The sequence below is a fragment of the Cyrtonyx montezumae genome, unplaced genomic scaffold (assembly GCF_038088225.1).
Source record: "Cyrtonyx montezumae isolate F1298 unplaced genomic scaffold, pur_monq_1.0 scaffold_3, whole genome shotgun sequence".
NCBI classification, from domain to species: domain Eukaryota; kingdom Metazoa; phylum Chordata; class Aves; order Galliformes; family Odontophoridae; genus Cyrtonyx; species Cyrtonyx montezumae.
The window spans coordinates 34,322,487-34,350,361 of record NW_027072034.1 but is presented as its reverse complement, the minus strand read 5'-3'; the positions used below and the strand labels follow the sequence as shown (position 1 = coordinate 34,350,361).

Below are 27,875 nucleotides of genomic sequence, written 5' to 3'. Positions count from 1 at the left end.
ATTTATTCTCAGTCTGGCACTAACCTTATTTAACAGAGCCAACACTTTCTGACTCCCAGTGCTTCTCCCTGCATCTCACCCCAGTTTTGCCTTTTTCAGCTGTACACCCATCACAACCAAATGTTTTCTGCTGCACGGCAGCAGAGCACCTAGCTCAGTGAAACTATTTCTGCTGGGCGCTTTGCCACACAACGTACGGTTTGCCTCGTCAACAAGGAAAACAAAGAGAAGCACAAATACACCCGATGAGTAGTGGGGGAGGGTTGGTGATGATTGCCCGCTCCCCCCGCAGCAGGGGCAGCCCCTCTGGGTGACTGGGTACAGCAGCATGTGTGTAATAGTACAGATGATTTTCCCACCTCAGCTCAATTTATTTAACTTTGAGTCTGCCGTTTCTGTGACTACATCCTGAAATAATCTTCTCTCACGTGCGGTGATGCTGCTGCTCTTCACGGACCTGTCTCACTAAGAAGTCAGATGTGACAGTGCCCTGTGGAAACCCCAGGATTCCTCTCCAGCGGGTAAGTTACTGGTCCACCTTTACAATGGGTGAACTGACATGGAGGAGAGCACATAATTTCTCCACACGTCTTGGGGAGGTAGGAGCAGAGCTGTGTCTCCAAACCTGTTTGTCTTCCCTCACCCCCACAGCACCATTTCGCTCACTGTGGTGGTAACATTCTCTAAGCTGCAAATTCTTCTGCCATATGCTCAGAGGTGATGAAAATTTACATTTTTTCATCTCCTTCTGAAGGTAGAAGCTTACAAACGTGTTCCTGCTATTACATAAACATAAACCCAGAAGCCTTGAAGTTCATATTGTGCCTGTATATCTGACAGTAGCCGAGGTCTGATACCTGAGTTAAGAGCAGTCAGATACAGTTAGTCCAGAAGAGAGAGTTCAAGTGAGAGGAAATCATATTAAGAATTAATTTGATTGTCAGTTCATTTTCTGTGTGCCTGCTTCATGGTATTCTCGCTACCATGAGAGTCTACTAAAAGACAAAGGAAAAGATTTCTGGCAGCCATTTGAGAGCTAGACTTTGTGCATTGGACACTGTCTTTATAGGCAAGACACTGAAAAGATGTCTCCTCTCACTTACCTTGGGGTGACTTGGTGTTTGGCCCACTGATAGAAGGGAAACTGCAGCTAAAGGGAAGTCTGAATCAGGGTCTCAGCACATATACATTTCTGAAAGTTACTCTTTCCTAGCAAAAATCAATGCAGGTCCAGGCTGCACTGGGAAAGAATCCAAGCCATCTTTCATAGGCAAAGTAAGGTATTTTAGAAGGGTCTCTCAAAATCTGGTCCATTGTCACACTGTCAGATGAAGCTTTGAAAGAGACTGACTCAGATACAAAACTATTTCTTTTGTGCAGAGTTATTACAAGCTATAAACGTTGTGTAGCTCCACTCACTGTGAGTGCTCAAATAGCCACTTGAATGATGCATGGTGAAGGCATTTGCATATTCTCCAAAGATGCAGGGATATGTAAAACCTGAGCTAAAATGTGGAAAAACAGTGCAAATCTAAACTTCTGATTGCCAAGAAGCGCAGACTAAAACCATACACTCCCGGCTTCTGACACAGGCTCCCCTGCCAAAGTGTGGGCTGGCTATGCTTTAGTTTTTGCTTTGTTTTCTTTGTCTTATGTCTCTTGTTGCCTGGTCCAACCCCGCTCTTCATCACCAATCCTCCTTCCAACTGAAAATCCACATTATGCAGGACGTGGCTCAACTGACTTTTTTAGAACCAGATGTTAAGAGCCCAAAATCTGGCACCAAATCATTGCCTAAAATCCATCTCTGGGATGAACAGCCTTCTCCTACTCTCACCATTAGGTGAGCCTGCACGTCTTCTGCTGCTAGAGACAGTGCAGGATGGGGGATGAAATTGCCCTCTCCCAACAGAAGATGAATGGGATGGTAAAGTGGCAGCAAGCTGATAGATGGGCTTGTGTACTGGGATGGAGCAGGCTGCCTCTCTGTGAACACATTAGCTGTGTGACACTCATTCTTGGAAACCCCATTCTCAGAAATAACTGTGGATGTGGATTCTGATGTTCAGTGCCATGGTTGGGTGAGCATCTGTTCTATTAGCAGTCATCAGCTGTGGCCTGGCGACATTCAAGTCAGCATTGCCTCAAAGGGTAAAGAGGCACAGCCCTTGCTCCTGGCCTTTAATTACCCCCAGCACCTTCCACTTGATCCCATACCACTCTCCTTGCTCCCCCGACTGCTTTGCCTTCAAAATCCTTTACCAAAAAGCATGAAGAACAGCCAGAAAATCTTAAACAAACTCACACAGAAATGACAGGAAGAACATAACGAGTGACTTGACAAAGCATGACCCCATAACTTTCCCAGCCTTATCACATCAGATATGGGTAAGAAGCTCAAATCCTAGATGCAGCCCTAATATTTGGTAAGGTGTTGTTTGTTTTTTCTCCTGTCTGCCAAACATGAATTTCCTTGTCAATACTTCTAAAGCCAAGTCCTAAGTGGATTTTAGAGCATTCTGAAATGCTAGCTTTCATTTCAGAGCAAATCCCAGAAATAAATTTGGGTTTTTGAAGCTCCCAGAGCGAAGGCTCAAGCTCACAGGCATCTGCTGTAGCCACAGTGCAAGAGTTGCAGCCTGCTGACCAAGCTGCACAGCCTCTCCCATCGCATGCTGCCCACCAGCTCCCCAATCTCTACAAGGCCCTGCAGTGCTTCCTGCAGACCTGTCCACGCTAAGCTTTACCCCAAGTAGCTTGTTAGGCTTTCAGCAGTGCTGTGGAAAAGGGGGACATAAATCCTGAGCAGCTAAGATCAGACAGGGGAGGATAGGAGCTGTCATTCAAACTCTTACTGCGTGGCAAAGTGATTTTGCCAGCAGCTGGTTTAGAGCAGGGAGAGAGAGAGAAGGAATAAGAGAATGATGTCTTAGACCCCCTTGCTCAAATTACCTGTAGCAGGTGTCATCTTAACTTGTGTTCCCCTAAGACACAGCAAGTGTTACAGCAAACGTGAGCTTGTGAACTTGGGAGCACTGAAAATAATTATCAGCGCTGCTCTCAAACAGAGCTGGTGCTCTGCTGCAATGAAAAGATCTCATTCCTTGCCCTATCACAGCAGGAATCCAGGCTATATTAACTGACTGGCCCTAAAGGCTTTAGTGATGTTTCTTTCCTTAGAGGCTTATTTTTCTGCCAATTTAGAATCACATCTCTTCCCCACCAAGTGAACTGGTGAGTATCCCAGCAGCAGTGGGAAGGTAGTGGATGGCAACAAAAACATGGGTAGGACAGGAGCGTTCTTCATGACATTTAGAAATAATGAATGCAATTTCCTGCCTCTGAGGACTTTTTCAACCAAGGTTTTAGGAGAAAGACAAATGAACCTCAATCAAACAGGAGCTCTGCTCGACTATCTGGAATAACCTGCACCGCTGCAGCACCAGCCAGCAACAGAAGTGACAGTAATAGCATAAGAGCTTTGGGACTACCCCGCAGCTCCATCCCATAGGAAGGACACCAAGGATACACATCTTTAAGTAAAGAGATGTATTCCTTTCTTGCAGAGTCAAAAGAAGCTTCCAGTTTCCCATCCCCACCTGCCAACGAGGTGCTCAGCTCTCTCTTAATCACATGCAAATTACTCTCCCAGCACACAAAGGAAAAACAGCAGTTTAAGAGCAATCTGTTGATATTGTATTTTATACCAGAAATGTACTTCTCCAAATGACAGCTCCCGGAGCAATACCACATGCTGTACAACCATGTGGGCAGATGCTAATTCCACCCACCAGGCACACAGGTAATGAGAGCACATGGGGCAGGGTCAGAACAGGCACCCATCAACACCAGATGTGCTCCTGGTGGCCGGAGCCCGGGGAGCAATTACCAAACTCTTCCTCAAGTTTGGAAGGACATGTTTGATAACCGCCGTAGCTGTGTCACTAGCATATCCCATGCCATGTGTATACTAGTGCTTTGTTTCAGGACAGGAATAACAGCAATGTGCTGACACAGAGACAGTCCTTTGTATTTTCAGGGTGATTACACCTTAACCCTCGGGTATAGAATTATGGCATATATGTACCAGCGTGCTCAAAGTCAGGCTACAGGGTGACTCATCTCACAGCAAACCTGCTGACGGGCAATTAAACCTTAAAATTGTCAGAGGCTGGATTTTATCCCTGTCTGTCAGAGCTGAATGGGGGAAAACGCAACGAGAGTGGGGAGCATCACGCTGGGCTCAGGCAAACAGGTTGGTGGCAGGCAGTGGCTTTCATCCTCTTCTCTGCCATGGTGCAAGCTGTGTTTCTTGTCCCTTCCGTGTGCATTCAGGAGGGGCTTCCTGCTGCAGGGTCAGCCCAGGGCTGGGATGCTCAGGGCTCCTTCAGGGGACACGTCCCACCTTCCCTAGGCAGTGTGTGTCAGTAGGCTGCCCCTCAGCCTAACGCCTGCATTCCTCCTGTTTCATCAAAGCCTGTTTACGTTTTTAAATCGGAATTATACTTCTATCTGCCACTCATTGCAGCCCAACAATACTAACTCAGTGTGCAAACAAGGCCACCATCCAAGTATTGTTTTACATAACCAGAATGCTGGGGTTGTCAGCGTTTGCATAACGCTTAATTATTTAGTCAGAACATAAAGCTTGTCTCTGTCTCAAAAACATCTCTATGAAATGTCTCAATAATTAAACACAACTATGTTTATTAACAGTGGGGAAGGCTCATAAAATGAATTAGCCAGAAAGGAACAAGTAATGACATCAAGCTATGGTAATCAAAACATGCTGCACTAAGGTAGATCCCTGAGCATGGCAAACACCCACGGCAACTCCTACAAGCATCTGAGTACAACACCATTAAAAGCATAGCACATCAGGCGCCATACCTCAGAGAGATCAGGGAGCCAGGATTTGATGGCATAATTCACTCCTTAGTCAATATGTATTGTATTGAATGGACTCATTTGACTATACTGAGCCCATGGAGGTGAGCCCTGAGTCTGTGAGTGACCTTTGGTGTCAGCTGAAGGCCGGTGTGTGACTTGGTGCCAGAACTGCAGCTCGCTACTTATAAGGTCATGTACTCTAGCTGATCAGAACAGTTGCTGTGCCCAACCTCCAGGTTGCCCTCAACTGCTCAAGGGAAAAGCAGGATTTGGAAGCAGAAATTGTTTCCTTTTAAAGGTGTAATCATCCATTAAATTAGGAGGAAGAATCTTGTATGTCCTAGGAGCCAAGAATTCTCCTCTAAAATAAAATATTTTAACAAGTGGAACTTTTCAACTTACATTTAGAGGAAGCTTAAAATTCAAAGGTTATTTTATTGAGGAAAGATGGAGATTCATGTTCCTTTTAAATACAACTTTAGTGGTATTTCAATAACATTATGCAGGAAATAAAGCATGTTCCCTCTTATACTCTCCCAAGCTCATCTGTTACTTCCTAACGAAGACTCCAAGTTGCTCAAACCAATTCCTGAGGCGGGCATGTAGTTAAGAAGCTCCTTTTTGTCCATCCATCTGCATAAAAGCAGCCAAGGAAACCACCTCTTCTCCTCCCCCTATCCTTGTTGCGACAGCTGAGGCCCAGCCTGCACACTGTGGCTCTGCAGCGTGGTGCCATTGTCCGTGGCTTTTGTGGGCAGAGGTGAGGAGCTACTTAAGCAAAGTGGAAAAGCAAGTGGGAAAGCCACCATGGGTTTATGCTGTAGGATTACCACCCTCTGCCCTCCCCACATGGCAGTGTAAGCCCACACAAGTGAGCTGTGGTGGAGGCTGCTGCCATTTCCCTCAGCCCTGCAGAGCTCTGGGTTCTTTGCAGCTTCAGTGAAGTAGGTCAAGGCAGAAGCTGCCTGCCCACATCTCCTCTCCGCGATCACAAGGTACGATAAATTATATCCTCCCAGTAATCAAGGCGTTCAGAGGGAAAGTGTGGCGTGAAGAGGCAATTGCAAAGCTCAGTGTCTCTCTGGAGAGCAGCTGACTGTGTGAGCCGCCATCAGAAGTGACACAGCTGCTGCCCTGGGGCGGACGCTGTCCTGCTTGCCACTGCTGGAAGGAGCCCGGTGCTTGGGCTGATTTCAAAGAAAGGCAGCCAGCCTTCAGGGTGCCTGCTGCTTCGGGGAAACAAGAGGAAGGCCGCAGAGGAGGAAGAGGAAGCAGCAAAGAGCCGAGCAGTCACAGAGGTAGTCTGCGTGGGTCTGTGCCACATAGCAAAGACGGGTGCTCGCAGTGTGCCTGGCGTGGGCTGGCCCTCTGAGTGCTGGTTTGCTGTGCCAGTGAGCCACGGGTAGGCTGAGGGCACGGGGGTGAGCGCTGGGCTGCCAGGAGGTGTGGGATTCGAGGGACACAGAGCCCTGGTGCACTGTGGGCACAGGGCCGCGTTCTTCTGTGCTGTCCACAGGCAGCATGCCTGCCCAGATCTCTGTGCTGAGCATGAAGACGAAGAGCCAGCAGCTTATTATGGTGTCTGTTGTTTCTTTCGAGAGGGTGGTTCTGCTTTCCTGAACTGGTGTTACCTGAATTCTCCTCTTGTCACGACTTGGAGTGTTCTCTTCTGCTCTTTCCACACTGTTCTTGTTGGCGCTGTGATGTAGGCAGTGTTGAGGAGTGCTTACAGGCAGTTGCATTAAATTCAGAGGGGTTAAAGAAAGGAATAAAATAAAGTGAGGATGGGATCTTTTATGGAAAGCACCATTAGCACAGCCTGACAGGGGACAAACTTGGCTCTCTGGTTCAGAACCTCCTGGTTTGAATGACTTGGGCTGGAAGGGACCTTTAGGGCCCATCTGGGAAACCATCTGTTCACAACGTTTACTTTCAAAGGCACGTTAGGAAATTACATGTCAATTCTCAACTTCAGAAATTAAAGTATATTTGGGGAAAAATAGGGATTTCTTGCTATGGAGAATGAGAAGGCCCTCAGATGCCACTGCACCTAGTTCAGCATCCTTAAAGACAGCAGAACGAGCTCCATGGGACTGGGAGTCTGCAACATGTGCCCTTTCATATGCCTATATGTAAATAAAGGGAGCCTCGCAAGCAAACAAGATAAAAATCACTGAAAGCACAGTCTGCAAAGGTGTGAGAGGCGGAAGGAAGCACAATGGCTCTCCATTGCTTTGCTTCAACACTTCAGTGCAGCCTGAGCTGTGCTCCTAACAGCTCTTGAGAGTCATCTGGGATCCCGGAGAGGGTGGGAGGTCAACACTTTTCTGAGCAACCTCCCTTTCAGCTGCAATAGGTGAGCTGCAAGGGCTTCCTTCTGGGAACACAGCCAGTGCACAGAAGAGAACTGGGATCTGCAGGGGAGGCAGTGGCACTCCAAGGTATCGCAAAAGAAGATCTGAATTGACCCTGGAAACGTGTCACGCTGGTAGGAAGCTTCAGAGAGTAACACAAGGCAGAGAACTGCCTGGGAGTGATACTTCACAAGGCCCTTCAATGGCTATTGATTCACGAGCCACAAAGCACTGACCAGCGTTCACAAATCCTTTCTTTGCCTTTGACACCGGAGCAGTACAAAAGCTATCTGCTAACTGCAAACACAAAATCCCGTAATTAAACCTTTGTTATCCGCAGCAGAGTGCTCATCACATGTACAAAGCAGACAGTTTGGCAAGTTTATTGCACACTTCTAAGACTAAGAGGGAATTAATGGCATCACAAAATTACAGCAGGCTGCTCGCTACGCTGCTGCTGGATATTTTCTGACAAGATTCTGTATTCATCCTTAAAAAAATCGAATACATTTAGTAAATGTTTTTCCTGTCAAAAGCAACACAGTGCAAAACACGGCATCTAAGTAAAGGCCGGAGGGCTATTCTGGCCTTAAAAAAAAAATTATGGTTTGTTGTACATTAAAAGTCATTTAGTCATAATTTTTTACTGAAAGTTACTGAGCTCCAGAGGTAGCTAATTATGATAATCCAACTCATCAATTGGGTAAGTCACCAAATCTAGTTTTTGCACAGAAAGAGGTACATCCCATGCTGCATTTGCATTGCACACAGTACTTCACCACCAGGAACAACTGATTGCGGAGTGTCACCTTGTACCTTGAACAGAGAGCCAAAGATGCATCACAAAGCACTTCTCAGAGAGGAAACTGTTCTGTTTTCAAGTCCATTCTGCTGGTGTTCCTTGACTGTAGTTCAGACTGTGAGATCTGATGTGCATGAGTTATGAACAAAGAGTAAATTTTTAGATTCTATGTGTTAGAAGTTCTATACTGACAATGTATACTGCAGCTGCCCGAGCAAAATGCATCAGCCTGAGTCAGTCGTACTGCTTCTCAGCTGGGAATGCACAGTGACGCCCTCAGGAAAGCTGATCAGATTTGAAAGGCTTTTCCAGTGGTATGAAGTGTTAACCAGAAATCACTTTTCACACAGAGAAGAAAATTATGTTTGTATTTGGCCACAAACAAGCCATCTGTCCAACGCAAAATACAGGGGCTCCAAACCTACATTCAGCCTACCTGTTGACAGCACAGCTGTGTCAGGACTGTATGAGGGCCCTTTGACTTAAGAGTGAAAAAATGTGTGTGCAGAGCGATGCTGTGAGAAAACAGAAGTCTGTCAGGTGAGTGGTCCAGTGAGCCCAGGGTCTTTCACAAACACTGTTGCCTGTGGCAGGACGCTGTGCCAAACATGAGTCTGCCAGCTGCTGTCTCCCAAGGCCCGTGGCGATGGCACAGGCCAAGGCCAGTAGTGATCACTGAGGCCAAGACTCTGGCTTTCATCCTGAGCAATTCTTGTTGGGTTTCGTCTTCCACTGGTTCATCTGGCTACACCCTGAAATCATCGACATCCTTGGTGCTTCCAGTCTGCTGTTTGGAGCTGAAACACCACACAAAGGGCAGGGCACAAGGTGGTTGTTTCCCTTGGGATTTGCACAGCTCATGCCAGCAGACCTCCATCTTGCTTCTCTGGTACTCCTGAGTGTCTGTCTGTCAAAATGGGAGAAGGTCCAATGGCTTCCCATGCTTCCCCATGCAGCTGCACAGGTCATGTTCCAAAAATTCAGTCACAATTCAGCAGTTTTAATCGTTTTAAACAAGACCTGCAAGGAGACAGACTGCATTTTTCATTGCATTTCCTGAAAATGTCATCCCCTCTGCATGGGGCATGTGAAGGGACACGGCAATAACTAGAGAATACAAATATAAAATAAAAATAAAAAAATATTTCAGAAGGAGTTTAAATCCTTTTTTTAATATCTGAAAAAAGGTACCTATTTCTTCTGCTGGTCCTACAGTATCACCTGGATACAAAAACTAAACAGGAAGAGCTGACCCGGGCTGGAGTGGCAGCCCATGGAGGGGGGCCCGCGGTGGGGCAGGAGGGCTGAGGGAACTGCTACCCGTGTGGAGCAGTGCCTTGAAGGGTGGGTCCCATGGTAGGGAGTGGCTGTGGTGAAGTTTTGTTGTCCATCAGGGTGAATCTACCACAGTGCCTTGGATATTCACATGTTCCAGTGAGCTGCTTGATGTAAAATGAAATATTAATTGCTGAGGAAGGCCAGCTTTTACTCCCCACCTCCTTAGAGAAGACAACATGACAAAACTTCCAAACTGCAGATGTGTTTCTTAGGAAATCCTACATTTCCTAAGGTCTCCCTGTATGTATATATATATATATAATTTTTTTCTTCTGAAAGAAAAACAAAATCACAAATATATACATAAATAAACCTAGGGAGTGCAGCATTAAGGCAATATTTCACACATACACACATACACAGAGAGAAATGTTTGCCATATCCACTGCTAAGTTTCCTTAGCATTAATTCCTGGGCATTAAGTTTCCAGGAAATTCTCCAATGGGATTTATTGTTAGCCTGAAAAATTGTCCATTGCTGCTAACACCACGCTCCTAATTGAGAGTGATGATTTCACATAAAGAGAAGATAGTTGCAGATAAATTCAGGTAGAAAAGTAACTGTGATGAGCTTCCAACTCCAGTCCAGCTTCCTTATTGCTCACCTTCTAGCAAATATCATGCAACCAAGGCTGCTCACAGAAGGACCTGAGGAATTTTTATTCATAGTCATGCATGAATTTGCTGTGCCTCATGAAATGTAACCTAAAATCAGAGACTGTAGCACTCGGTTCAGCTCAGCAAACAGAGCCCAAGCAGCACATTTTAGTGGAGTTCTTGCTAGAAGCTATTCATGAAAATGTCTACAGTTTGATAGAAAAAGCGTCAAGACAATTCTAGTGACACACGTCAACAGAATCAGGATGTTAGTGCACAGTTTATAAATGTAAACAGAGGAGAAAAATATCAAACAGAACAGCAACAACTGAAACTCAGCAAAGGTTAGCAAAGATCCTCTTCTGATGCAAACGTCCTTAAAGGAAGAAAACACAGGAAACACATAAGGCAGGAATTTTGTTTTCCAAGGTGTAAGAGTGCTCTTAGCATAATGTAAGTAACCCATCGCCATTGCAATCCTGATCCTACAATTGCTTAAGGTAAACTTTTTGACTGCACCTATTGCACGCTTTCTCCACAGCTGTATAGTAAGAGCCTTCTCCTGTGTCAGAGATTCTTCACTGTGACTAGCTGGTCTGTAGAAGTTCAATTAAGTAGCTGACTTATTTATAAATGATGTTATTCGTTTGCATAGTTCTATTTTATAATCTGGGGCATATCACTCCAAGCTTGAGATTTCTTTTTGGCAAGTTCCATCCACGATGGCTGGTCTGGAGCAGCAGTACTGGCTTTCTTCAGGTGGCTGATTTCATCTTTATCCCCCGGTGCCGGTGACTGAGCTGCTGTGAATAAAACACAGGCACATTTCACATCAGCTTGCTGTGCAGCTATACATTCTGCTCTTTCATTAAAAAACTTGCTGAGTCTTGCTCTTCAGCAGAAAATCTTTGCATTTCACATCAAAACTCCCACAATACATTACTGAGGCAATAACCACTTTGAGCAACAAAAGAAGATGTTTTTTATGACTAATATATTTTGGTTCCTAAGCTTATAAAAAACAGTAGGACAACCTCGATTCCTTGCCGTGCCCTGTGTTCACACCCAGACCAAACTAGAGTGAGTCTTTTCATTAGAGAGAGGACTCCTTTCAGTCTTCCTCCCAACCTTCAGCTCACTGATGGGCAGATAGGTGGTGATCACATTGTTCTTGTGTGCTTAGGAAACCCCATGGAAACTGAACACTGTTGAAAATAGTTCTGCATGCATTTAACTTTTTACATTTGGGACCCAATGCTGTGAAATGGCCTGGCACTTTTGATTCACAGTTCTGACTACAGTGTAATCGAAGTGGAATATGGCACCATACATCTCCAGATATAAATGCTGAGAAAACACTTTGCCTTTGGTGATGTGGGACCAGGGAAGGGATTAGGATCTAACCTCTAATCCTTCTCCAGCACACTCAAACAAGGATTTCTTCAGACAAGGTTGCAAGCTAAGAGCAATACATTTTAAGCATTTTCTTTCCTACCAGAGACAAAATGTGACAGTGAATTGGTTCTTGTCAGCAGCTCTTTTGCTTCAGACTTTGGCTCCTTCCTCTGTTCTTCAGAAATGGTTTTAGGTGCCAAGTGGGAAGGTTTGCTCCACTGCTGCTTCACTGATGCCTAGGTACACAGAGGGTTAAAGTCCAAGTAATGCACAGAGAATAAATAAGATCAGACTGGAAGAATATGAGTGGATTTGATGCCTGTTATGATCCAAAGACCACATGGACTTAACACACACTGTTCCACTTCTCTCACTCAAACTGATACCTGTTCAGAGAGCTCTATGAATTTCATGTTAGCATCCATAATACTCAACTTGAAAAACTGAAACTGTCCCTCCTTATATCTTCTTATTTATAACAGTATCTCTGAGTAGGTCGTTATAAAGACAGAATATATTCCAAGCCATTTAGAAATCTCCACTAACATATGTAGGATTTGCAAACAGCCTCACCCTTCTGTTTCCCTTCCACCTCCCAAATTTTGTTGCTTAAGGCACTGAATTTTTGGAGGATTTAAGATAAACTTCCATAAAAAGGAAATGAAACACATCCTCCCATGATTTTTCTTGCCAGTATCAAAAACTACCATGAAGCAACAGTGCCTGGTGCCACGTGAGAGTGAGAGTGGGAGTAGTACAGTGGCACCACGCCTCACACACAGCAGTCAGGAGCATCTTGGAATATTTCTGCGCTCACTGATATAGGGAAATGAAATGCATGGCATGAATTTTAGGGAACAGTGCCAACAAAAATCTGGAGTTTCGTACACAGAAACTACTTTGGGATCATTTAAACACTTCGTGTTTTAACTGCTATGACAGTGCTGAGTATTTTTGCAGTTTACAGTCTTGCCTAGACATTTTATTAGGTTTTACTTCCTGTTAATCTAAACCACTGCTATTTTTTCATCATCTAGACATCTTTTTCTATTCCAGGATATAATACAGTAATCGGGTTTCTTATAGTACCATTTTAAGCAAGAAAGTAGGTCATTTGCACTGGGAATGCTAAACTGGTGTAAGCTACTCATATTCCTGCATCAGTGCTGGGCTCTTACTGTGCACAAGGCAACACAGGCAGCAGTACTCACACACTGCTGCCTCCATGAGCCAGCCCAGTAACAGGGAAGCCTTGTTAGTATTCTGTATTAATGCCAAGTGCTTCTGCTAGCACAGCTTTGTCACCTGGGAAGATAACTTGCTACCAGTGTCACTTTTTTTTTGCATGGGATCTTTGAAGCCCATATTCTATGGCACCACATTGTGCATTTCAGTTATATACAAAGAACCAGAATTTATATCTTGGCAATGTCTGCAAGTGTGAATGCTATTTTTATCCTGTTTCACTTCTCAACGCTTTAAATGCTGTTGCTCTAAAATCCTTCTGGGACTGGGCTCTTCATTCAGTGTTAGATAGTGAGAAGGTTTAGGAGATTCTATGAGATGGTGTAGAGAGTACTGTATTGATCTCATTGCATTGAGAGGTTGTACAATTCAGTACCACATTTTGGTTATTTTAGCCTATGATCCACACCTTACCTCTGCTAAGTATGCAGTGGGCACCTAAGAAAGTTTACACACCTCACATAGTTCTAGGATTTCTTGGACATGTAATGTAAAATTACTTATCTGAATAACCAGGGAATTCTGCATCTGTAACACACTTATGAGAGCAGTGATTGTGTTGCTTGCGGTTATACTCATTAAATATCTGCCATCATTATGGCATCTGAATGGTAAAACAGCAGTGGATCCAAGGAATACTATGGAAGTGTAATATATGAAATCATCACAAAGTTGTACAGTAAGTACCTCTGTTCTTTCCTTCTCTTTATTCTGTTTCTCTGTATCTGATTTAGCATCCGGAGTGACAGGTTTATCTCCATCAAGCTCCTGCTCGTGCAGCATGCCCCACTGCTTCTGCCTTGCGATGGTGATCCAGGCTGGCTCTGTGGAGCTGTCAGGCTCCCTTCTGGAGTCTCCAGCAATCACCAAAGACACACTCCTCTCTGTTGACAGATTATTTATATGCATGGTTATTTGAAAGAGAGTTGTAATTAGCTTCAGCTCTCACTTACTCAATATGCTGATTTGTCACATGAAGTGTGATAACCCTGAGTAAATAGGAACACTTTTCAGAGTGGTCTCCAGAGAACAATCTTCATGTTTTCACTAAGTTAATACTCTACTGGTGAAAATCCTCTTCTCACCCTCGTTCAGTTAGAGTCCATTGTCACTGCCTTCATACAGTAGAGATTCAGGAAAGACAATCAAGCTTCATGCAACCAACCATTTTCCAGGGTTTCCCCTTCTGCTCCCTCCATTCCCATTCCCAAACAGCAGCAGCCAGTGCCTTAGTCTGGTTGCTGCCTTCCTGAGGCCCTTTTAGCCTCTCTGGCACAGCCCCCCGTTGCCTGCAGCCTGTGTTGCCTGAACACACAGAAATACCATTAAAACCAAAGGGTTAATTTGGTCATTTGATATGGGGTGCATTTTGACTTATCCCTGCTGACGCTCACCACGTTCCGCACTTGGAACTCATCATGCTCTACTACAACAGAGATTTCAGCAAGGTAAGAAAAAAAAAAAGCATTTCCTAGAGAAAAGGGTCGAAAGTACTCCTCTGTTATTCTCACGTTTGCTATTAAGGAACAAGTGGTACGCAGAGATATGGGGAAATAGTGCATATTCAAACACTCTGTGTAGGGAAACCCTGTCTGTACCCTGGGCAGAATCAGATCGAGAGCTTCAGCTCCTCTGCTGGCTCCTGCCCCCACATTCTCCACTTTTTCCTTGGTTTACACTGCACCCAAGCTTCAGTTACTTCAACTACTACAGCACCACTGCGTGATTTAAATGAGGAATAAGAACAGTGCTACCACAGAGAAAGACAGATGAACTTTCGCCAGGCACTTTTGGTCACCATTGTCCCCAAATTTCTGGAAGGCTATTTCAGAACTGAAGCCTCTGAAAAGAAGACTGCTGGAAGCCCAGTTGTGCTGAATCAGCATAGATGAAAAAGGGCCCGAGACACTGAAGGAGCTTCCCTTGTTCCTGCATGGCAAGTTACTCTGATTCTCTGAATGCCACCTACATCTCCCATCTTTCCATACCAACAGCTGTTCCTCACATAACCTCTTCTCTTCTCTTTACTGGCTGCCCTTGGCTTGCTTCATTTTTGTCTCATTTTAGAGGATGATAATATAATGCTGGGAATGATGTCCTATGTCATCGAGTCTATCCCTTCAGCTGTAAGGCAAGATGAGCTGCAAAACTTCACATAAACTGTATTCTGACCAATATTCATCTCACCTGTTGTTAAAGGCCACCAAAGATGAGATGGAACTCACAGTCTCCCCAGACAAACTGTCCAGAGACTTGGCTGTTCTTTTTCCACTAGATTTTTTTCCCCACAGGGTAAGCTAAATCTTCTTTGCTCTAATTTAAATCTAGAACTTCTTTTCCTATACACTGTGGTTGTGAGCAGATTACTCATATTGTTCTCGTGGCAATCTGTTGTGCATTTAAGATTTAGACCACGTTTTCTCCATTTACTTTTGGGGCTTTTCTGATTGGTTTTATTCTCTGGATGCTTTTGTAGGCACTGTCCTAATTTAGTTCAAATCTGCTTTCAAATATAGTGCTCCAATCTTGTACAAGGTGCTAGCATCAGGTGAAGTAGAAGTACTCCACATGCCTTGGATACTGCCTCCTACACACATCAGTCACTACGTTTTGTTTTTTTTTGCAGGATTACCTTATACTTGTTTCAAATTTACTTTGTGAGCTCCAGATCATCCTACTTTCCCTCTCCCCTCCCCTTTTTGTATCTGTGCACCTGATTATTTTAACATACAGAGCAGCACTTTGTACTTTCCTGTAATAAAAATATTCTTTTCAAACTATGTCTCTACTTTCTCAAGAGAACTCTGATCTATTCTTGTTCTCCAGTGTGCCCACAGGCTTTCTAGCTTGCTAGTACTTGCAAATGTAAGAAAAATACACTTAGTTCTGTCACCCATGCCTTTAAATACACTGAATAGTCCCAGAACTAGGATGGCCACCATTAAAATGACAGTGAAACATAGCTAGCACACTCAGTAGCTCTGTATCAACCCAACAAATAGCTTCAGCAAGATTGTATTTATAGGAGTGTCATGAGGGGATGTCATGACACTCATTTGCCCTGTCACAACAGTTATCATTTGATTTGACTTCTCATCACCAAGCCATGTTGTTTAGAACCTACACCTGCCCTATCTTGCAGACATTCACAAATAGCTCAGTTATTCCTTTTAGTATTTCATTTTAAGTGGTATATAACACTATTTCCCCTCCGTTTTCCCCTTCTCACTTCCCTTTCCAAGATTTGCTACTTTCCCTTATTTTCCACATTTCTTCAAGACAAACACTAGCAGCTCAAGGACTACTAAACATTCTCTGACTATATTACAACTAATTTCAACAAGAAATATATATTCACAATCACATTATCTCCTTTGTTTGTAGGTCACGCCCGCATATCTAGGTAGTAAGTAATTATGGCAAAACCCATTAGTGCTCTGCCAGGTATAACTAGGCTCCATGCTTCATCAGTTCCCACACTGCTGTGATAAGCAGATTGACTGCCACTATCGGAGGTGATGGTGATGTCTGGTGTTCCTCAAAAGCATTCTTTAATGAATATCCACACAGCAGTTAATATTACCAAGGTATTATCAGTGTTACCAAGATGTTTTTCCATTGAAGCCTCCCTGTGCCTGGCCAGCCTTTTACTGTAACTCCATCCCACCAAACATCTCCTTACCCCACATCTTGAGGCCTCAGTTTCAAGACAGGGCCTTGCATAGCTACAGGCACACTATCTCACAGGTCCTTTTCCGCAATAACTACAGCCTTTGCAGTGTCCTTTACTGTCCTTAATACCTTGGTCCTCACATAAATAACAAAATTTTTACTCTGAAGGCCCATTCGACTTGCCCACCAGCATTACCTTGATAGTGGGAACTCAGCTTCTGTCTTGACTCTGCTAGGGATGTTACTTAGTCTTCGTGATTCAGAATCACCCTTTGTGTTCTGTCCCATTTTCCCTGTCACACCGCAGGGGCTTTCTATAAACACTGCCTGAACTGTGTGTTGTTCTCTCTCAGCTCCCACTGAACAATCAATACTGACAATGACTTCTATGCTCCGGTTCTATTTACCATGCTACATGTAATGGTCTTACTGCTATCTGTGCTCCCATTTCTGTTTTTGTGTGTTTAAGATTCTTCCTCCTATTGTTTTGACATGCATTACCTAGCACAACAGGGTTCCCAATCCCTCAGTGCTATCAGGAGGCTACTACTACAACTGTGTTTCCCATAATGCAGATATTAACAGTGAAGGCATCAAACACTTGGGCTTTGCAAATCATTTTCATGAAGAGAAACCAGATGTCCAGGTAATGCTAATTAAGAGGTGGCCAAATTAGCACCAGATATTATCCTGCAGGAGATGGTATCAGAATGCTCCCATTGTAGTAGCAGTGAAAAAGCTCTTTATCAACATCTTTAAGGGCTGGAAGACAACGTATCTGTTTAAGCCTGACTTGGGAAAGCACAGTACCATCACCTGCTATGAGCAGGATCAAGAGCTGATCTGCTTCTGGGATGGGCTTTCTTCTTTCATCAAGTAATTACATTTTACTCTTGCTGCTGTGAGTCTTAGCTACAGGAAGTAGGCAGGCAAAGTGAGGGAAATGTGTTTTCTTCAGCAAAAAAAGTCAGATACAATCTGTAGTATTTGCTTCCTTATCCCTTATCACTCAGCTAAAATTACCATAAGAGGAGGAACAGACTGCGTTGTATTCACAATCTACTATCTTTCCTATTGCCCAGAGATCCTTTACATCCTGCTTCCAACTAGAGAAGGTGGTGTGGCGATATACATGCACTGCTGTTCCAGATGCTTTACGGTACTAGCAAAAGATGAAAGGTGGTAAAGTAATACTGGACAAAGTAAGGTGGAGAGAGTCAATCTCACAGTTTAAGGTTATTTGAGTCTCTCCCAAGAAACTCTGGGGTTCTGAAGGGCACTAAGAAGCCAAAAGCATTCCCGAGAAGCAACAATTCACACGAAGTGCTGTCTGCACATCTTCCTCATTTCAGTGACTGTCTGCTTCCCATGAATAAGTCCTCCCTCCTATCTTATCTCATCCGGTCATGAGGCAGTCAGAATGCTTTTGTAATTCACCATGCACCGCACATCAAAGCTCAGCATTTAAGGAACCAGTTAGCCACGGTGTAACCAAAAGAACTCAAAAGCACAGTGTAATTCCCATTTCTGACGGAAGTCACATGCACAGCAGGAACAAGAGTTCCTCGTGGGTATGCTCTGCCATCACAGAGTGCTGAGTGCAAGCAGAGGCATCTTCTGCTGGAATCCATGTGAGGCTGACATAGATTCATAGATTCACAGGTACATTAGGTTGGAAAGGACCTACAAGATCATCTAGTCCAACCATCCTCCTATCACTATCCCTACCCAACTACTAAATCAAATCCCTTAGCACCTCATCTAAACGCTTCTTGAACAGCGCTAGGGATGGTGCCTCAACCACCTCCCTAGGCAGGCTATTCCAGTGCCTGAACACTCTTCAGAGAAAAAGTTTTTCCTCAAATCTAATCTAAATCTTCCACAACTTGTGGCCATTCCCTCTTGTCCTGTCATTATTTATCTGGGAACATATCTGGACATGCCATGAACTCCACAATCACTCTGCTTCAGTTCTCCTTCTGTGAAGTGGGGGGAGCCTCTTGCTTCCATGGCACACTCTGAAAACTGAATTCTGAATTATATTCTTGGGTTCTTATTACAGTACGTTTAAACAATACACTATTCAACTCTCTACTTAATAACTTCATAAACTAATAAAGGATGTTGTTGGCAGTGATGTATCTCTCATTCACTCATAGGTTTAAGCTCATGATATTCTTCCCTTTGTTTCCTTGGAACAGATTTGGCCTGAGGCTTTTGGAAAGAAGAGCGAGCCCCTTCTTCCCCTTGGGATAAGTCACAGAAAATGGGAGGACACCAGGTCAGAACTTGTCCAGCTGCTCTGTGCCCAATGCCTCCACCTACGAACACTCAGCATTTCATGTGGGCTGCTGAAGCCTGCTGCTGCTTGAAACCACACTCAAAAGCTTCCTCCACCCGTTCCACCACAGCTCCCGAGCACACTCCATTGCAGGCCTCTTCACTCAGGCTGCTGGCAGCCAGGCCCGTGCCCTTCACCACTTTCACGGCTCTGAGTCTCACCATCAGACGACTCCCAGACCAAACAGAGCCTTCTCTAATATTCTGAATTCTTTCCCTCAGATAAGAATCACCCAAGCTCTTCTCAGCAGCAGGGCTGGCCCGCTGCTTCTTGGGGGGAAATTTCCCTGCTGCAGGTGTTAAATATAGGTATCTATTTCCCTCTGCACTTTACTAAAGATTTGCTCTTCCTTAGAGACTACAGCTCTGCTCTTACAAATGAAATTTCTTCTGCCTAAATATTGTGAATACGAAAGCATACACTTCCCATCAGTAGCTGGATACATTATATCTCATCTATCTGGTTGTGTGAGCAACAAGATGAAGATACAGTACTATTTATGGACTAAAGAGGATCTACTATAGACTCGTTATTATGCAGTGGTGTACGCACACACAGAAAGTGAGAAAGAAATACATGTCCACTTCTGTATAGTGATGAACAGATATTCTCAGTGTATTCAACTGTGTGTAAGGTTGTCTGTACACACTCTGTTCGTGAATAACCACAACAAAGACATATTTAAACATACCCCTGAGCTTTAGGGATCGATTTGTTTTTGGTACTGCCTGAGATATTGTTCCTGTTTCCTTATATCTAAAAGCCTTTGCGTGAACAAAATATCGCAGAGCCTCCTGTATAACATTTAGATCCTGTCCCTGATTATGAGCATCTTATGCCTGCAAAGACTGCAAAGAGTGGTTGCTTTTGCCATGTATTTGTGCAGCGGAATATTACAGCTGCTTGAAGGACTTACCTCTGGTAACAGCAAAGCTAACTTGTGTACTCCCTCTGTATTTTGAAAGCAAGCATATCCATAACTAATCCAAACAACTATACACAGGACATAACCCCTCTGTGTGCACAAGTGTCATTGTTTTGTACGACTGCTCATGTGTGCAGATTTCATTCCACATCGTTGTGTCTTTGGTCAATCGTGAAACACCAGGTATTTCAAAAAAGGCTTTAAAAATGCAGATGGCATTTAGGGCATTAGTATACACCCTGCCCTAAATAATTCTTTGTTTACTAATGTACTAGATGCATCTGTGTCAGAGTACACACCCAGTTCCTTAATTTCAGAACATGGAATTCTAAAAGATCTGACTATGTATTTCTGGCATTTCCTTCTTTAAACTCTGTGAAGAATGTGACTTTTGGTTGGATCTATACCACTGATGCCAGGAGAGTCTTTTGTACACCAGAAAGTGTTATGTTTGCATCCAAGTCTATTTCATGGCTGGAAAGCAGCCATGTTACAGAATAGCCTGACACAGCCTAGAAACAAACGTATTTTGGAAAAAAACAAAACCAAAACAAACAAACAAACAAAACAAAAGTGTGCCCTTTCCAGCTATAGACAGGACAGCACCGGAGCAATGTCTTTTATGTAGAAGGAAACATTTTCTTTGTCACTTCAAAGCCCAAATTTCCCAGACAATGCGTACCAATTTCCTTTGCAATTACAATCACTGTACCGCTCCGAGTTCCTTTTCTCTTCTAGAGAACACTCTGCTACAGTCACTTATTTTTAAATATTCTCATGTGCACACTCACATGGGTATTACTTACAGTTTTGCTCTTGCAATAACCTGTTAGCATGTGTTGTTTCTGCCCTTTACAGGATTTCTAGACTATCAACTCCCAAAAACACATCTCCATTGTTTAATTCTTGCAAAGACGTGCTTTTAGCTCCAGAAAAATTCCTCCTCTGGACACCTGGAGTGAATGACTTCACATATCCATCAAAAAGTCACCTTGCAGCTGCACAGAGGCCGAACAATCCCCTCACTGACCACAAAATGCTGCTGGGCCAGACTGCTGCTTTCCCCTTGGTGGCACAGAAGCCTCATGGGGCCTCTGGTACCAAGAATGTTGAGAAGCCAAAAATTGAGCTCCATGAACCAAACCACTCCTGTTCATCCCATGACACAGCAAACTGACTTTCTGCAGACGACTGTATAGGAAAAAGGTATTGCTCTCTGTTGCATTATGATTCCACAGTTTGCCTTCCTGCTGAGCAGAGGAATTTCCTAACACGCAGTACACAGAAACTCCCTGACAGCATCAAGTGTTCCTCAGTAGCAACCCCAGCTCTTAAGGACAAAAATACCTGATCACCAGACTTTGTTGTTAAGCCACATGATCGACTCCTGGAAGAGTGATGCTGACCATGCTTTTCAGATTTCTAGCACTCACAAAGGTCATCTCCTGAGTCACTGGGATGAGGCAAAAGTTTCAAAGAGCTTAAAATGACATTTGCACAGGAGTTCTGCACTGTCCCATAAAGCCATTTTTTCTCTCATTGCATCCCATGGTTCAAGATGCAGAGACATGCACGCAGAGGAAATGCAGCAATTCTCCCACGTGATGCTGCCTAATTCCCCTCTGCAAAACCTGCTGTTGTGCCCAGGTAGCTGGAGAAGGTGGGGTCACCTCACTCACTTGCAGCCTGTGGTAGCCAGCTCAGGCTGAGGTGGTGATTTGATCCCATTTCTAAAGAGAAAGGTCTATAGTGGCATGGGAAAGACCTGGAAAGTCCTCAGGTCAAGCTGGAGTAAAGTGTTCTCTGTTTAGAATTAAGTTTTTAGTCCTGGCATGCAAAAATAGCAGAATGCAATAGAAAACTGTTCAAAGCCAGAGAACTACTATGATACAATAATAACAGTGAGGAATTAGATAAGAAGACTAATTACTACTACAGGCTAATCTGAATCTCCATGTCAGACAACACCAGGCCATAAAAACCTGCTGTAATACTGCCAGGTTTAAACACATCTGAAACAGTGTTTCTGGACCAGCAGCACCAGGTCAAACTCCAGGTGTGCACAGCCCTGTCAGTGAAGCCAGGCTCTTGTCCATACACACTGTTTTGTAGAGGACAGGCCTAAGCCAGGGCCAGGAATGTCCTTTGTCCCAGAGCTGGAGAAGCAAAAGAGAAGCCAGGAGAAATGTGCTCCCCAGATCCATTTCTTCCATTTCCTCTTCTTCCTGCACCCGCCAGCTCTCATTGCACTCTGGCTTCACCCAGTCTTGCTCAGCTTCAGCAAGTTGTCTGTGGGGCCAGGAAAAGGCTTTTGTACAGAACAAGTGGCCTGATACATCCTGATACATGAGGTCTTCTTTCAGCTTAGTGTTTCCTCTCTCCCAGGCTCAGAGCCTGACCCCCAGTGGAAAATAGCAACCTGAATGGCTAGCTCTGCTGTGACATGCAGACACCTCATCCCTTCACATTCTTAACATCAGACTGATGACCAGACAGACTGGGGCAGAGAATAAGTTCCTCCTACATATTGGAAGACATAAAGATTTTTTTTCCCACCTTTTGGCCACTCTTCGGAGAGAAGAGCAGAGTTTTTCCTGTTATAATTGCTTGTGTGTACTTTACTTAACTCATTTACTGTGGTTGCAAAGACCTCAGATGTCAATGTCGCCTTTTCTGTTCTCTGCCTGTGGCACACAATATATTGGTCTCCAGAGGACTGAATTTTTTAACTCTAACCCAATTATATTTTGGCTTACAGTACAGACAACTGGGTGCAATTTAACGATCTGCAGTAGACTTGATCTTAGTCCAGCGAGCTGCGGGGTAGCTAATTCTTGTTTTTAAACAAGGAGTGAGTAATGGTAAAGACAGATAAATGAACCACCAAGACTTATAGGAGACAACATATAAATAGTGTGCTGAGCATGTCAGGCAGTTAGCAGTATTTCTCCCTCAATACTATGGTAAGAAAAGGTCTACAGGTCTGAGTCACTCACCCCACACAGGGCACTGCACTTAATATGAGCTCCTGCTTTTTGGAGTTTCAGAAAGCAGCTCTAAATGGGAATATTCAGTAGCTTGATATTTCTCTTTCACAATACTTGCTAATGCCCTGTACTTGATGAATGTCACTTTGAACATCCTTTAAACAATGTTATGAAACAGAAAAATCCCAGGTAAAAATGCCTTACTTTGTCTGCTGCTTCTTCCCTGCTGCTGTTTTGATAATCAGAAGGAAGAATTAGAAAGCAATGCCACCAAATGCAAAGCCCTCTGCTCCAGCTCACCAGTTTTGTGATTAACATAACAGAGTGTGTGAACTACACGTGTTAAGGTCATTCTTCATGAGTTAAGACAACTTCACAAAGCATCAGGAGTCTTACCAGGCACTTTACTAGGATTTGGCCTTTTCTCCATGTTTCTATCTTCATTTCTGGATTCAGGAGCATGAATGGTTTTGTCCTGTTTCTCCTTGCTTGCACTAGTATTTGGAACAGTTACGTTTTGCAAGACTGGCTTTTTAGGCAATGGAGGTTTGCTACTAAGCTGTTCAGAAGACTTTGCTTTGGACTTGATCTTTTCATTTAAAGAACCATCAATATTTGTATCAGCTGTTTCTTTGATCTCGGCCTTATCACCTTTGAGAAATAAAGTCAATCCCTCATTTTCTAAATTAAATTCCGCACTGTATCTTTTAATTCCTTTTGATTCAGACGACAAGTGGTCTCTGTATTTCAAGGACAGTGAGGTGGATCTAAGTTTGACTTGGAAAGGATTTTTATCTTCACAGCTTTGCTGATTCTGAGATACCGCAGAAGAATCACTTTGCACCGGAACTGTATCGACAGCTGGAGAACCACAGGCAGCCAAAATTTCTGTAGACTGGCCCATGTTCTCAGAGTCAGATTCTGGCAGCAAAGCTTGTTTTTTGTCGCTACTTTTTCTATCTTCCAGATCTGATCCCTTCTGCAAATCTTCACTCAACTTCTCATTTTTCAAGGAGGCGTTCACATTGGACAGAAAGAACCTGGTATTTAATGGATTTTCGCACACCGAACCTTCTGGAAAGTGTAGGCTTCTGGTTATTGGCCTTTCCCGTGCAGAAGAGACAGAGAACTTTCTCAAGGCATTGAGTTCATTGGCTGCTTTTTCATTTTTCTTCCCCAAAATTTCTTCTTTGTGGACCACTGACTGACTATTCTCTTTATCAGAAGTAGCTGCTTCTTGCACAGTCTTTGTTTTCTCTAGAGACTGGGAAGCATGTGATCCCACTCGGGCTGATGAATAAGAGGGATGTGAAACATGGAATGAATCCGTGGGCTGGAAAGAACCTATGAAAAACTGCTTGCTAGACTCTGATGACATAGCAACCACTTTCCTTGACTCTCTGTTACAGGACATTTCCACAGGTACCTGATCGCTGCTCTGTATGTTTTCTTCTAACCCTTCCAAGCAAATATTGCTATTCTTACTAATTGAAATGTCTTCTTCAGATGGTATTTCATGTGCTGAAAACATAGAAGGAAGCCCCTTATTTCCTTTACTTAAAGTACTAGTTGACACATCACTACTCACATCCCCAGACAACAGAACCAGTGTTCCTGAGGAATCTTTTGGCTTTTGTACTTCCCCATCTGGACCAGAGTGCAGAGAAGTTGTGGAACCTTTGCTTTCTAACAGCAGCGAGCACTCAGACTTCGCACATGCATCCAGCATTGGTTGGCAGCCCTTTGGTTCATTCTCTGGTAGCAAAGCTTCCTGTGCAACAGCAGACTCAGAAGTGGGTTGAGTCACTGCCAGTCTCAAAGCAGGGGGAAGGTCCTCAGGCATTCTGGGCTTCTGCCAGGAAGCCGTGTCCTGTGCTGCAGATGTGCCATGAGACACTTCTCGATCACTGCTTTTAAATACAGCATCTGGCGAGTCTGCATGCATCTCCTTTTCACCATCCTCTTCTTCTGGTGTACAGCTCAAATCAGTCAGAGATTCAGACTGCGTCCTCTGTAAGAAAGAAATTTAGAAAGCTCCATCACTATGTGCAGATTTGTATGTTGTTGCTTTGTTTTTTTAAACATGGTATTTGCAACCAAGATCTTAGACAGGAAGGCAATACTTGTCTCCGACACTGAGTATGCTGTTTTCTTAACCTACCTACTGGATGCATTTTTATCTACGAAGACTCTGGAATAATGTATTTTACCAATATAAAAGCAATCAGTAACACTCTTTTCTGCACAACTACGGCTTTCATGCCTTTACAGATGGGAAGTTCATCAAAACAATGACCATTGGAGTGTCCTTGGCACTTGGCACTTGACTCCTCTCAGCATACTGGATATGTTGTGTTGCTCTTAGGCAAAAAGAAGCATTTGAAAGAGAAAATCTGTCCCCTTGTATTTTGCTACTCCACAATAGAAATTAAAATAAAACAAGCCATTCTTCCTAAAGAGTAAACCTACATAGAAGGAAGAACAACAAACTAAGAAGCCTGTCAGGTTCTGGCACACTATACCAGCTGAGTGTCTACTCCCATAAGGCAGTTTTCTGTCTGATCACACTGTGATACAGCATTATAATCTTTCATTTCATAAAAGTTTGCAAATATATATGTAGTGATCTATGAGGTCTTGTTTCAGTTAAGGACTCGCTAAATATACAGGATTATTTGAAAATGTTATTAAGCTGCTGAATATGCACTTTCACAGTGCTTATATTAGCTCACTGATTCACTATAGTTTGTTGGTTAAATATATATTTTGGATACAGGTCCTTGTTCTAAGAACATTACATTTGCACTCTGAAGATACTATGATTTTCCCAATTTCTTGTTTCACAAGTGCAATTCAAAGACAAAGCTGCAATGCCTCTTTCATTTCTAGTGAGGGCCCAGGCATGTAAAAGAAGGTATTGGTAAGCCAGAAGTACAACGCACAGGGCTGGCCAGGAAAATACTACAAACTGTATTATCTAAACTCTGAAACACTCTTCATGAAAAACCAAGAGGTCTCAATTAATAGCAGCAAATAGGCAGAACGAACAAAGCAATTGTATGAGGGCTGCTCCAAAAGTAGCACCTCCTGTATTATGATGCTGGCCCAGAATGCCAGAGGCATATGTTGGTGGTATGAAAGTGGAGATTAAACCTTCCTGCCAATATACCATGACATGTTGTTGTCATGTGATAGATGGCAGCAGAGGGGCAGTCTGACACAATGGTGTGTGATATGGAAGTGTGTGTGAATCAAAGGTGTGTCATTAAATTCTTCAATGCCAAAAAAAAAGGCACCCATTGACATTCATTGATGCTGAACATTTATGGAGACCAAACAGTGGACTCAAGCACAGTGAGGGGTGAGTGGTGCATTTTGCAGATCTTTATGAGCACAGCACACAGGCTCTTTTTCATCACTGGTGAACACGCATAGCTAATGGTGGTGACTGTGTTGGCAAATACCGTTCCGTGGCTGAGAATTTGCTCCATCAAATAGTGTTACTGCGCTCTTTGCATCTGTTGTAGTTTCCATGGAAACAGATAGGAGGCATTACTTTTAGAGTGACCTATGTATTTTGGTAACAAATTTACAATGGACAAAGAGGTTTGATCAGGCAGTCATTGCTTTATGTGGTTTTCCAAATAATTGGCCTCATCGCTGTGTTGCTCACAGCAGTGCTCTACCAAGCCCAAAGATCACAGAGATTTTGAAAGACAGAAGAACTACCAACAAAGCCACATTTAAAAACAGTGTTCCCACAAATATCCCCTTCGTTAAGCAAACCAATTTAGCAGCTTTAATGTATTGAAAACATTGAAAGAAACCACAAATAATAAAGCACAAATACTTCAGGAAGAATTGTAAACTTTAGTTCTTAAAAGTGGAAAGAAAGAAGTAAACTGAAGCTATCCCCTTCACATTACAAAAAAAAAAAAAAAAAAAAAAAAAAATCAAAAAACAAATAATGTCATAAAATGATGGTTTAAAAAACAAGTTCAGCTGCACACCTTTTTTTCTGCAGAGACATTTTAAGTGTAGTGCATGTAAAGGCTCTAAAAGTTTTGTGGATAGAGAGAGGGCTGAATTCAAGAGTCCTAACGCACAAAATTTGTCTCCAACTAATAGATGATCACATTATTTCAGTACTTTCTGTAAATATCAGTCCCATTACATTTGGGAAGTTAAAGCAGCTCCTCCATCAAGTCTGTCAGAGATTAACATTTCACAAGATCTTTCAGACCTGGAGAACTACACAAGCTAATAGTTGACACTTTCCAATTTTATTTATTTATTCTTTTAAGTAAGAAATGAAGCACTCAGCCCCAAATTCTGCATTACAGACAAGATACTAAATTGTACTGCACGGTAAACTTCTTCAGTTGTGACACAAATTGCTGTGACAAAATAGCTGACAAGCAATCTGATAATATTTAAGCTGCTGCTAATGTCTACTCCAGATAGATAGTCCCATGAAATAACAGCTATTAACAACCAGTGAAATATCCGTGCCAAAATATTCCTTATCAAATATTAAGTCCAGAAAGAACTTCCTGCTTTTGTGTCACTGGTGACACTGCTTATTTTCACAATTACCTGAGAAAATCTTCTCATTTTACTGGATCTCTGGTTCCGGGGCTTTATTAAAAGCTTATGTTTAGCAGCAGAGTTATCCAAGCACGAGGACAGCTCAGGTGGAGTTTCAAAATTGGCTGCAGGTGAAATGCTACTGTCAGAGTCCTGTCGAACTTTCATTTTAGCACTTCCATGCCTAGGGTATAGCTGACCATCTGTAGAGCGAGATCTGGAATGAGGACCCAATGTAACCTGAAAAAAAAATCCCCAAGCAGACAATCAGACGAAGAAACCAATACATGAATATAACAATTCTACAGAGAAAGTGCCATACTTGTTTGCATTTTTAAGGCTGCTTCTTTTTCCCTCTGATGTCCTTTAAAAAACATTGCACTGCACATGGAACACTGGTATTAGCAATAGTGAATTTTTAGCTGTGTGACTATTACGGTATACTGTCCAGTGTGGAAGAACTGACGTTTATTTAACTAAAAGATCTAAAGCACAAAAATACACAGTCAACATGTAGAAGACAGATTTATGAAGAGTACTCCATTAGAGCCTAAAAGGCTGTTTTCCTTTCTGGGTCTCTCCTCCAACTTCCGTGCCTACTGGGCTCCTACCCACAGTTATGTCTGGTTGGAACATCTCTAGCTTCCTAAACTGCACCAGGTCTCTTCCAGCTCTACAACACCCTCCGAAAGCAAAAAGAATAAAAAATCGGTGGCATCAATGCCAAAGTCAGCTTGCATTTT

At 43.3% G+C, this 27,875-nt stretch overlaps 1 protein-coding gene across 4 annotated transcripts in view; it reads right to left on the bottom strand.

The window, feature by feature from the left end:
- Nucleotides 1-9,233: 9,233 nt before the first annotated feature.
- CRACDL (CRACD like) overlaps nt 9,234-27,875 on the bottom strand; it is a 60,156-nt gene continuing 41,514 nt past the window's right edge. For 3 of the 4 annotated variants that reach the window (XM_065741163.1, XM_065741162.1, XM_065741166.1), the window contains 5 exons: nt 27,142-27,372; nt 22,942-24,556; nt 13,308-13,504; nt 11,476-11,611; nt 9,234-10,783 (listed from right to left, as the gene is read on the bottom strand). In XM_065741163.1, coding sequence (XP_065597235.1) covers nt 10,638-10,783; nt 11,476-11,611; nt 13,308-13,504; nt 22,942-24,556; nt 27,142-27,372 — 2,325 coding nt within the window. In that variant the 3' untranslated portion in view covers nt 9,234-10,637. The remainder of the gene's footprint in view (nt 10,784-11,475; nt 11,612-13,307; nt 13,505-22,941; nt 24,557-27,141; nt 27,373-27,875) is intronic. The other variant, XM_065741164.1, reaches the window with a different exon arrangement.